The following is a 12,857-nucleotide window of genomic DNA, read 5'->3' on the forward strand; positions in this document are numbered from 1 at the left end:
CAGTCCAACAATATAAGCAACATTTTTACTATCTCCGTGTCTAACATGTTTAGCCTCATCCTCCAATGATACTGATAACATTATGTTAATATGTAAGATACTAAGAAATGCAGTTTATTTAGAGGATATTATTATTAGCTTTAAAGAGCGGCTCCATACTGTGTATGGAGACACACAATTAGCTGTTACTTGCTTGTCAGCCAGAGGACTACAAATAAATAGTTGAATCCTTTTTCACGTACATCGTCCAATACTGATCGGTGTCCGATCGATTGCCACGTCCCTAATTCAAATGAGGAATGGATAATAATTTTAAATTTTCTTTAGTTACTGTTTACCTTTGACTTTGTTTTGCTCAATGTAATGAAAGAGAATAAGGAACATGTTTAAATATTGTGTTGATATTGTTAAACTGTTATTAACACTCACCATAAATACAGTATCGGCCAATCTCACTCATAGATGATTGGTATTAGAATCAGCAGCACTGTTTAGATTGTAAAAATGTATCAAGAGTGGCACCCTTTCAATTTAAACCCAGGTTGGAGTCCTGCTGCGGACAAAAAGACTCCGACAGCTGCAAGTCTGTTCCCATACTACACAATATATGCGACATATTGTTCATTCTGGTTATATATAAATTACTTTTAATTAGTATAAGAAATGAAAGATTACATGTAAAGAAAAAAAAAAAAAAGACAGTTGCCTGTTTCTTCTCATCGCCTATTTGTCTCCACAGATCTGGGACATGACGCAGGTGGTTGGCTGTAGCTTAGCAACAGGCTTTTCTCCTCGCTGATTGGGTCCGGCCCCTCTTCCGGTGTCATGGAAACCCCTCTCTCTGTACAGTGCATCATCGCCATCATGCCTGGACTCTCCAGCTCCTGGGGGATGTTCGTGTGAGTGCGTGTGAGTGCGTGTGAGTGCGTGTGAGTGCGTGTGAGTGCGTGTGAGTGCGTGTGAGTGCGTGTGAGTGCGTGTGAGTGCGTGTGAGTGCGTGTGAGTGCGTGTGAGTGCGTGTGAGTGCGTGTGAGTGCGTGTGAGTGCGTGTGAGTGCGTGTGAGTGCGTGTGTGTGCGTGTGTGTGCGTGTGTGTGCGTGTGTGTGCGTGTGCGTGCGTGCGTGCGTGCGTGCGTGTGTGTGCGTGCGTGCGTGTATGCGTGTGTATGCTAGTAACGTATGTCTCGGCAGTCCCTTTTTCATTTGGAATGATCTTTTCATTTTCGCACTACATGAATGTGTGATGGCTTCTTTAGCACACACACACCCCAGCACTAAGCACAACAGTTAGTGTAAACGTGTGCATGTACTCTAATGTCTCCTCCTGTGGGACGAGTGTTGATATTAGTGTTTACATTTAATACTTCTGATACTTTTTTGTGGCTTTTTTAAGTATCGGTACTGTAATGTTGACAAATTCCAGACTTGCCATGGCGTACTTCTGTTGCATCTGTGTAGAAAAGACCACATGTAGTCAAATGTAGACCTTCCGATCACATGTTATTTCCCACTTTAGATGATTTTGCGTCTTTTTCACCAGTTGGCCTTAAACCGCACTCAGGAGGTTTTACATCAATGGATTATCACCCTCTCTTTTTTTGGTTGTTGTTACCATGGCCACCTTGTCACGTGTAAATCCCTCATATTGTGAGTATTTAAAGCGGTGCTAATGCTGACCCCGCGTCCCCCTCCATAACTGGGAGTGCGTTGCTATAGCAACAGGTCATCTTTGCAAAGTCTCCCATGCTTCTTTTTTTTTCTTTTTGCAGCAGCATCATTAAGCACTTGCTAAGGTGTAAAAATGTAAAGATCTCACTGACCTGTTTGTGAGCAGGCCTTGTGAATGTAAAACATGCATTATTCAATGAGGGATCATTCCATTTATCATAACGCACTTGGTTCACATGAAATGTCGACTTTCCAGCCCTGATCTTAACTGTTCCATCAGCCGCCTTAAAGAGAGAAGGGCACATTCTCGTAGCTGTTTTCTTTTCTCTTGCCATCAACGTCTGGATGTCTTTTGGTTTGAGTCATGTTTTTTTTTTCCACCTCTCCCTTACCCCCTCATATTGTTCTATAAACTCACCCCTGCACTGAATTGCACAAACCCTTCACTTTCTTTGCTAGTTGATATGTGAGTACAATTCTAATGTCTAGATGTCTGCCCCGATGTCCAAATGTAATCACTTTCCACTTTTGCATTATGTAGTGTATATTCATATTTGTAGTAAAATATTTATTATCCATGTAAAGTATGTTTTATTGTCTTTTTTTATTCCCGCGTGAGTCAATACATAGTGTTGAACTAGGGCAGGGGTCGGCAACACGCGGCTCCGGTGTGGCTCAGTTATATACTTGTCGACCTTCCCGAATTCACCGGGAGATTTCTGACCCCAGTGCCTTTCCCTAAAATTGTCTGAGGTTTGCATACTGTGATTTTCACTCGGACAGCAACATTGAGGGCGGACCGTGATGGCAATACCCATATCATCTTCTAAAACATGTAGTTTTGCCGGCTGTTACACAACACTATGTGCGTGCCGGCCGGTCACGTATTGTGTGAAACCTCTATTACAATCCTCAAGCAATTGCAAGGCATACTTGTTCAACAGCCATGCAGGTTACACTGACGGTTGTGATATAAACAACTTTAACACTCTTACTAATATGCGCCACACTGTGAACCCACTCCAAACAAGAATGACAAACACATTTCGGGAAAACATCCACACTGTAAAACAACATAAACACAACATAACAAATACCCAGAATCCCATGCAACCTTGACTCTTCCAGGCTACATTATACACCCCTCTAGCACCAAACCCCGCCCCCCAACCCCGCCCACCTTAACTGACGCCGGAGTGCTAGCGGGGTGTATAATGTAGCCTGGAGGAGTCAGGGTTGCATGAGATTCTGGGTATTTGTTATGTTGTGTTACAGTGCGAATGTTTTCCCGAAATGTGTTCTTGTTTGGTGTGGGTTCACAGTGTGGCGCATATTTGTAACAGTGTTAAAGTTGTTTAAACTGGCACCCTCAGTGTGACCTGTATGGCTGTTGAACAAGAATGCCTTGCAGTCACATGTGTGCTTCTGCAGAAGCCACATACAACTCGTGACTTGATTGGTAAACTGTTTGTACAATTTGTGGAAGGCATTAAAGACAGTGCCATTGCAGCACGCCCTTATATATGTTGAATTGGTTTTACTCAGCAGACGTCCGCGGGAACAGTCATTCTGTAACCCGCGAGTCTCCCGCACAAATCGGGAGGATTTGTACAGTATGCGTGATGCCAATAAAGGGTATTCATAATAAACTCACTGGCCGCACTAACATCAAATCTTCATAATTAACTGCGGGCCGCGTGTCTGAAACCCCTGGTTTGTACATAGCACAGAGCAAAAAAAAACTATTCAGTGTTCTTTCATTATAAATTTCAAGAGTCTTGTGGCTTCCATTATTTTCTTTATTTTGTGAAATGGGTCAAAATGGCTCTTTGAGTGGTAAAGGTTGCCGACCCTTGAATTATATGATGTAATTCAAATAATTTCTAGGGTTTTCCCCATGCTTTTAGAGGTACTCATAACAGTAACAAGGGCCCACATACAGTATATACATGCAATATGTATAAAAAAATACAGCCTGGTCTTTCTAGTTAATTTTCAATATGTTTTCTATGTATTTTTTTCCTGTTGCATTTTTCAAACCACATTTAATTTAAAACTTGGATTAATACATATCGGATATTCATGTTGAGGATGTGAACATACATCAACACACAATTCATTTGGCTCTGATTTTTGGGGTAAGATTTAGGTCAGATCCCATTCTCTATTCAAACTGATTCTTACAGTATATTTGGTAAAGGTGGTAATCTTTTTTTTTACATCTCATAATTCGATACCAGTTTTTGGGGTGACTATTCGATTTGCGTAATACACAGTGCATCCATAAAGTATTACCAGTGCTTCACTTATTTACATTTTATGTTTTAGCCTTATTGCAAAATGGAATAAACTATTTCTATACACAATACTTCATAATGTGAAAAGTTTTTTTATTTTTTTTTAGCAATTTGTGAAAGATTTAAAAAAATAGTAAACTATGTGAGTAAACTATGTGAATACTCATGTACACAAGTATTCACATCCTTTACCATGAAGCTCAGAGGTGAGATCAGGGGCATCCTGTTTCAACTGATCATCCTTGAGATGTTCCTACTGCTTAATTGGAGTCCACCTGTCGTGAATTCAGTTGGTTGGACAGGATTTGGAAAGGCACACATTCGTGTGTGTGTGTGTGCATGTGCCTCTCCAAATCATGTCCAACCAACTGAAATATACATTATATTGCCAAAAGTATTTGGCCACCCATCCAAATGATCAGAATCAAGTGTTCTAATCACTTGGCCCTGAGGCAGGTGTATACAATCAAGCACTTAGGCATGGACACTGTTTCTACAAATATGTGTGAAAGAATGGGCTGCTCTCAGTGATTTCCAGTGTGGAACTGTCATAGGATGCCGCCTGTGCAATTGATCCAGTCGTGAAATTTCCTCACTCCCAAATATTCCAAAGTCAACTGTCTGCCTTATTAGAAACCCCGTTTCCATATGAGTGGGGAAATTGTGTTAGATGTAAATATAAACGGAATACAATGATTTGCAAATCCTTTTCAACCCATATTCAGTTGAATATGCTACAAAGACAACATATTTCATGTTCAACCTGATAAACATTTATTTTTTTGCAAATCATTAACTTTAGAATTTGATGCCAGCAACACGTGACAAAGAAGTTTGGAAAGGTGGCAATAAATACTGATAAAGTTTTGGAATGCTCATCAAACACTTATTTGGAACATCCCACAGGTGTGCAGGCTAATTGGGAACAAGTGGGTGCCATGATTGGGTATAAAAACAGCTTCCCAAAAAATGCTCCGTCTTTCACAAGAAAGGATGGGGCAAGCTACATCCCTTTGTCCACAACTGCGTGAACAAATAGTAAAACAGTTCAAGAACGTTTCTCAAAGTGCAATTGCAAGAAATTTAGGGATTTCAACATATACGGTCCATAATATCATCAAAAGGTTCAGAGAATCTGTAAAAATCACTCCACGTAAGCGGCATGGCCAGAAACCAACATTGAATGACCGTGACCTTCGATCCCTCAGACGGCACTGTATCAAAAACCGACATCAATCTCTAACGGATATCACCACATGGGCTCAGGTACACTTCAGAAAACCACTGTCACTAAATACACTTGGTCGCTACATCTGTAAGTGCAAGTTAAGGCTCTACTATGCAAAGCGAAAGCCATTCATCAACAACATCCAAAAACGCCGCCGGCTTCTCTGGGTTCGAGATCATCTAAGATGGACTGATGCAAAGTGGAAAAGTGTTCTGTGTCCACATTTCAAATTATATTTGGAAACTGTGAAAGTGGTGTCCTTCGGAACAAAGAGGAAAATAATATTCCGGATTGTTATAGGCTCAAAGTTCAAAAGCCAGCCTCTGTGATGGTATAGGGGTGTATTAGTGCCCAAGGCATGGGTAACTTACACATCTGTGAAGGCACCATTAATGCTGAATGGTCCATACAGGTTTTGGAGCAACATATGTTGTCATCCAAGCAACGTTATCATGGATGCCCCTGCTTATTTCAGCAAGACAATGCCAAGCCACGTGTTACAACAGCGTGGTTTTGTAGTAAAAGAGTGCGGGTACTTTCCTGGCCCGCCTGCAGTCCAGACCTGTCTCCCATCGAAAATGTGTGGCGCATTATGAAGCGTAAAATACAACAGCGGGGACCCCAGACTGTTGAACGACTGAAGCTCTACATAAAACAAGAATGGGAAAGAATTCCACTTTCAAAGCTTCAACAATTAGTTTCCTCAGTTCCCAAACGTTTATTGAGTGTTGTTAAAAGAAAAGCTGATACAACACAGTGGTGAACATGCCCTTTCCCAACTACTTTGGCACATTTTGCAGCCATGAAATTCTAAGTTAATTATTATTTGCAAAAAAAAAAAAAGTTTATGAGTTCGAACATCTAATATCTTGTCTTTGTAGCGCATTCAATTGAATATGGGTTGAAAAGGATTTGTAAATCATTGTATTCTGTTTATATTTACATCTAACACAATTTCCCAACTCATATGGAAACGGGGTTTGTATGTATGTATGTATGTATATAACATGGATGACGCATCAGCATCCATCATCAGCAATAGATCATTAGTCCTTTTTGTGAGAGTTGTGTCAGTACAGCGATTTACCCTGAACCCCGACTGGAAGGCTTCACAAAGATTGTTAGCCGCTACGTGTTCATTTTGCTGCTGTGCAACAATTTATTTGAAGATTTTAGAGTAAAACGGGAGGTGCGACACTGGCTGGCAGTTTACCATGAGGTCAGAATCGAGCAAAAGATGAATAACCACTGTTTTAAATGCTTGGCAAGCATTACCAAAGGAAAGTGAAAGGTTAATAATATTTAGCACTGACGGTCCTAATATTACAAACAGCTCCTTGATAAGTTTCCCAGGAAGTGGGTCAAGTAAACATGTTGCATAAGTCAATAGTGTGTGGAGCTGCTGGGAGAACCTCCTGGTTGGGTTAACAATGCTACATACAGTATACAAATAAATGAATAACCATAACCACTTTGTATACATTTTGCATATATAGGATTTGTTTTACAGTGTTTTATAAACTCTGCGAAAAATGTTTAGAACCCACTTTATTAGTATACTTTTATGATTTGGAGTCCACGAGAAAGTGAAAACGAAAATGTAGTTCCCTTTGACCACATGCTCACTAATGAACGAGTGCATTGCACCACCTTGCAGCAATATAACCAATGTTGTAAACTTTTTGAAGAAAAATAAACTTTGCATAAGAGAATGGAAACACTCAGTACTCTGTTTTTATGTAAACCTTTGGTATTCTGTAAAAAGTTGATGCACAACTGATCAACAATTCTTATTTAATAAGATTCTGAAATAAAAATTTTTTTTAAAGGTGACTGTTGTTACCCTTTGACAATAGGATTGTTTGTTTGCGTCTCAATGGATGTTTTTCTCATTAAGATGTGGCGAGTTGGTCGCTACATCTGTAAGGCACACCCTCCTGGTTTTAGGAGTATAAATATTTGAGATTATGGCACCAGCCGCTAGACTAGATCCGACCAATCCGGATGGTTCTTTCCCTCTTTGGTCCAGAGGACACGACGTCCACAGTTTCCAAAAAAAATTTGAAATGTGGATTCGTCAGACCACAGAACACTTTTCCACTTTGCATCAGTCCATTTTAGATAACTTCAGGCCCAGTGAAGCCGGCGGCATTTCTGGGTGTTGTTGATAAATGGGTTTCGCTTTGCATAGTAGAGTTTTAACTTGCACTTACAGATGTAGCGACAAACTGTAGTTCCTGACAGTGGTTTTCTGAAGTGTTCCTGAGCCCATGTGGGGATATCCTTTACACACTGATGTCGCTTTTTGATGCAGTACCGCCTGAGGGATCAAAGGTCACGGGCATTCAATGATGGTTTTCGGCCTTGCAGTGATTTCTCTAGATTCTCTGAACCTTTTGATGATATTACGGACCGTAGATGGTGAAATCCCTAAATTCCTTACAATAGCTCTTTGAGAAATGTTGGTCTTCAACTGTTGGACAATTTTCTCACGCGTTTGTTCACAAAGTGGTGACCCTCGCTCCATCCTTGTTTGTGAATGACTGAGCATTTCATGGAAGCTGCTTTTATACCCAATCATGGCACCCACCTGTTCCCAATTATCCTGTTCACCTGTGGGATGTTCCAAATAAGTGTTTGATGAGCATTCCTCAACATTCTCAGTATTTTTTGGTACTTGTACCAGCGTTTTTGAAAGATGTTGCAGGCATCAAATTCCAAATGAGCTAATATTTGCAAAAAATCAATACGTTTTTGTCAGGCTTGCCCCTGACAGTTTGTGTTTGAGTTTTTCCTGTGTGTGTGTAGTATTTCCTGTCTTTAGTTCCTGTCAACGCTCTTATTTTGTCTGTTTCCTGTCTTTCTCCCTGAGTTCTGTGTCCCCTCAGATGCGGCTAATAGGCACCTCGCCACACCTGGTGTCAATCAGCTCGGTCCTATTTAGACCTGTCTTCCCATCCAGTCAGTGCTGGATTATTGTCTATGTCACTTTCGTATTGTCGCTCCTGTCGTGTCATTGCAGTGTAGCGATAAGCTATATTTCGGTATCTGTTTGTAGCTTACTGTCTTTTGTTCCCTGCTTCCGTTTTGTTTTCATTCTACAAGCTTCTGTTTTCCTGCTCGTTACCCGCTAGCTTACACGCTAGGTCCTTTTGTTTTCTAGCTCCCATGCTAGCTCTTTTAGTTATTTTATCCGCCTGGTGCGCGCTTTTTGTTGCACCCCTTTTGTTCTTGTTCTAGTATTTTAATTAAAACATGTTTACCTGCAAAACGCCTGCCTCCTTCTCTGCATCTTGGGGTTCGTTACAAACTAAATCTGACAGTTTTCGAGTTCGAACGTTAAGTATCTTGTCTTTGCAGTCTATTCGATTGAATACAGGTTGAAAGGATTTGCAATTCAGTGTATTCTGTTTTCGTTTACGAGTTACACAACGTGCCAACTTCACTGGTTTTGGGGTTTGTATTTTACTTTTTAAAATGATTCGGAGTGCATGAGAAAGTGAAAACGAAAATGTAGTTCCCTTTGACCACATCATTACTAATGAATGAGTACATTGCACAACCTCACAAAAACATAACCAATGTTGTAAACTTTTTAAAGAAAAATAAACTTAGCATTAGAGTGGAAGCACTCAGTACTCTTTTTTTTAATGTAAGCCTCTGGTGTTCTGTAAAAAGTTGATGCACTTCTTAATAACAAATCTTATTTAATGAGATTCTAAAGGAAAAACATACATTTTCAAAGGTGACTGTTGTTAGCTTTTGACGGTAGGATTGTTTGTTTGCGTCTCAACAGTTGTTTTTCCTCACTAAGATATGGCGAAACCATCCTTGCACAGGCTCAACCTCCTGGTTTTTAGATATATTTGGCGTTTTAACACCAGCCGCTAGACTAGATCTGACCAATCAAAGTCGAGAACTAGATCTAACCAATGCATGTCTATGACTAGATCTGACCAATGCAAGTCTATGAGCATGAACTGATGAAGCCCACTTATATGAGAGGTGAAACGTCTTCTAAGACAAACCAAACAGTTCAGTTACGATCGATTGAATATCCTGAGATTACATTAACCAGGGTGAACGAGAACATTCATAGACAAACCAAATTTAAAAAAATAAATTTGCATCCAAGTCGTAATTTTATGCATTGTATTAAACATTTGTTCTTTGATCAATGCCTCTCTTTCAAAGAGAAGTTTTGATAAAATAATAAACTGTGTTTTTTTTTGTATAATTATAATAGGTCATTTATTCAAGAAAGCAAGAGTAGTAAACAGTTTTACATTTTTGTAATTTTATTCGCGAACGGTTATGCATGATTAATAAGCTGAAATCCCAGTCAGAACATGTAATATTAATGAATACATAAAATGAAAAAGGCTGCTGTATATAATTCCCAAAGAGCAGGGGTGTCAAAAGGGCGGGGGCATTTTTTTCCAGATGTTTTTAATTTGAAACAAGAAAAAAACACAGCAACAAAAAATGCTACTATACAAATATTAATATTGTGCTTTGTTGTCTTAAACACAAACCTGAGATGAAGGCTGTTTATATTTACCTTTTGAGCGTAGCTTTTTTCATTCTTTCAAAAGCATCTACTTTGCACCGATACAAGTGGAGTGTGACAATTTGCAGCGGAAAGTAAAAACTGAATGCATTTTGGATAAACTAACCATCTAAGTAAATAAAAAGTATATAAATAATATAATAAACCTAACAAATAGTCATCCATACTACTATCATTAATATTAATAATAATACTGTAATATGCTTTAATACCTGTAATCCAAAGCTGTTTATATATATATATATATATATATATATATATATATATATATATATATATATATACATATATATATATATACATATATATGTATATATATATATACATATATATATATACATATATATATTTATATATATATATATATGTATGTACATATATATATATATATACATATATATATATATATATATATATACATATATACATATACATATATATATATACATATATATGTATACATAAAAATACATACATATACATATATATATACATATACATATATATATATATATATATATATATATATATATATATATATATATATATATATAACATCACAGCATGTATTCCGTATTTCCTTGAATTGCCGCAGGGTGTATAGTATGCGCCTGCCTTGAATTACTGCCGGGTCAAACTCAAATTCCAAAATAATTAGCGCATGCTTAGTATTACCGCCTGGTCAAACTCGTGACGTCACGAGTGACACTTCCCCTATCATCATTTTCAAAATGGAGGAGGCTGATTTCAATACCGGTAATGTGAAATTGCAAAAATGGAAGAAGATTAAGTGTTATTCAGTAGGATTTAAGGTCCAAGCTTACACCACACTCAAATTTTTACTGCATACCTTCGGTAAGTGCCACAGTGAAAAGAGGTTTTAAAATAATTAGCGCATGCTTACTTTTACCGCATGCTTTTGGTAAGCGCAGGAGTGAGAAGAGGTTTTAAATTAATTAGCGCCCCGGCGGCAATTCAAGGAAATACAGTATGTCATTGTTTTTTTGTTTTTTTCCATAACCGGTGTTCTGGACAGAAACCGTTTGGACATCCCTGCCGTAGTGAGAGCACCGCACTTCCTGCTGGAATTCACCCGCTACACTGCGACGTGACAAAAACACACAAACACAGTTGTTAGTTACACATTTTTTAGCTACACAACAAGAAGGTTGAACTCATAGCTGGGCCTTTGTGACTTTTGGTCCAATCTGATTCCCATCAGATTGACAACGTTCAAAAAAGTCACAGTTAAATAGCGTAAATGTGTGCAATGCTCTCTCCAAGAAAATCATAAATGTAGTTTTAGTCCTTGTCATGTGGCTTTATGAATGTGCTATATGATAATAAGCGATAAGAATGTTTGGATCAGGTCCATTGGCTTGGTCAGTGTTGCTGGTTAGAGCGGTGAAGATGTGCTGCTTCTGCTTCAGTGCGGCTGGAACATCTTGGCCAAGTCGTCCAGAGCGGATATCAGCTTCTGCTCCTCCAGAGGGGAACTGTGTGTCCAAGCCAGCGGCAGGTGGGTGGCCACCATCGTCCGGTCTTTAAGCGGTGACACATAAAACACTTTGGTCAAATTCATATTTTGCCACCATCGCAGGCAGAAGTGCTCTGTGCATAAAACTACCAACCAAAAAAAAAACCCACCAACGACTAACGTCGGTTTCCAATACTCACTTCTTCCAAGATTTCACAGGCTTTTTTATATATATATTCTATATATACAGTGGGGCAAAAAAGTATTTAGTCAGCCACCGATTGTGCAAGTTTTCCCACTCAGAATGATGACAGAGGTCTGTAATTTTCATCATAGGTACACTTCAACTGTGAGAGACAGAATGTGAAAAAAAAATCCAGGAATTCACATTGTAGGAATTTTAAAGAATTTATTTGTAAATTATGGTGGAAAATAAGTATTTGGTCCACCATTCAAAACTCTCCCTGATGGAAGGAGGTTTTGGCTCAAAATCTCACGATACATGGCCACATTCATTCTTTCCTTAACACGGATCAGTCGTCCTGTCCCCTTAGAAAAACAGCCCCAAAGCATGATGTTTCCACCCCCATGCGTCACGGTAGTTATGGTGTTCTTGGGATCCAACTCAGTATTCTTCTTCCTCCAAACACGATGAGTTGAGTTTGTACCAAAATGTTCTCCTTTGGTTTCATCTGACCACATGACATTCTCTCAATCCTCTGCTGTATCACCCATGTGCTCTCTGGCAAACTTCAGACGGGCCTGGACATGCACTGGCTTAAGCAGGGGGACACGTCTGGCACTTTAGGATTTGATTCCCCGTCGGCGTTATGTGTTACTGATGGTAACCTTTGTTACTTTGGTCCCAGCTCTCTGCAGGTCATTCACCAGGTCCCCCCGTGTGGTTCTGGGATTTTTGCCCACCGTTCTCATGATCATTTTGTCCCCACAGGATCAGATCTTCTGTGGAGCCCCAGATCGAGGGAGATTATCAGTGGTCTTGTATGTCTTCCATTTTCTGATAATTGCTCCCACAGTAGATTTTTTCACACAAAGCTGCTTGCCTATTGTAGATTCACTCTTCCCAGTCTGGTGCAGGTCTACAATTATTTTCCTGGTGTCCTTTGACAGTTCTTTGGTCTTGGCCATAGCGGAGTTTGGAGTCTGACTGTTTGAGGCTGTGGACAGGTGTCTTTTATACAAATAACGAGTTCAACAGGTTCTATTAATACAAGTAACGAGTGGAGGACAGAAGAGCTTCTTAAAGAAGAAGTTACAGATCTGTGAGAGCCAGAGATCTTCCTTGTTTGAAGTGACCAAATACTTATTTTCCAACATAATTTACAAATAAATTCTTTAAAATTCCTACAATGTGAATTCCTGGAATTGTTTTCACATTCTGTCTCTCACAGTTGAAGTGTACCTATGATGAAAATGACAGACCTCTGTCATCATTTTAAGTGGGAGAACTTGCACAATCGGTGGCTGACTAAACACTTTTTTGCCCCGCTGTATGAACAGTGTTTATGCTGTGTACAAAGTGTATTTGTAATATGTTGTGTAAAGGAGATGCCACATTTCTATGAAGCTCAAGATCAGAAACTGAATGTAGTTTAAG

The 12,857-nt window shown here is 39.2% G+C and overlaps 2 protein-coding genes across 3 annotated transcripts in view; one reads left to right on the forward strand and one right to left on the reverse strand.

The window, feature by feature from the left end:
* The window catches only part of wdfy1 (WD repeat and FYVE domain containing 1), a 36,373-nt gene extending 34,122 nt beyond the window's left edge, over nt 1–2,251 (forward strand). The window contains exon 12 of the mRNA XM_061918852.1: nt 740–2,251. Within this exon, the coding sequence (XP_061774836.1) occupies nt 740–799 (60 nt within the window). The 3' untranslated portion in view covers nt 800–2,251. The remainder of the gene's footprint in view (nt 1–739) is intronic.
* An 8,071-nt stretch (nt 2,252–10,322) lies between these two features.
* dhrs12la (dehydrogenase/reductase 12-like a) overlaps nt 10,323–12,857 on the reverse strand; it is a 32,384-nt gene continuing 29,849 nt past the window's right edge. For both annotated transcript variants that reach the window (XM_061918853.1, XM_061918854.1), the window contains exon 10: nt 10,323–11,304. In XM_061918853.1, coding sequence (XP_061774837.1) covers nt 11,189–11,304 — 116 coding nt within the window. In that variant the 3' untranslated portion in view covers nt 10,323–11,188. The remainder of the gene's footprint in view (nt 11,305–12,857) is intronic.

Source organism: Nerophis ophidion, linkage group LG13, assembly GCF_033978795.1.
Source record: "Nerophis ophidion isolate RoL-2023_Sa linkage group LG13, RoL_Noph_v1.0, whole genome shotgun sequence".
NCBI lineage: Eukaryota > Metazoa > Chordata > Actinopteri > Syngnathiformes > Syngnathidae > Nerophis > Nerophis ophidion.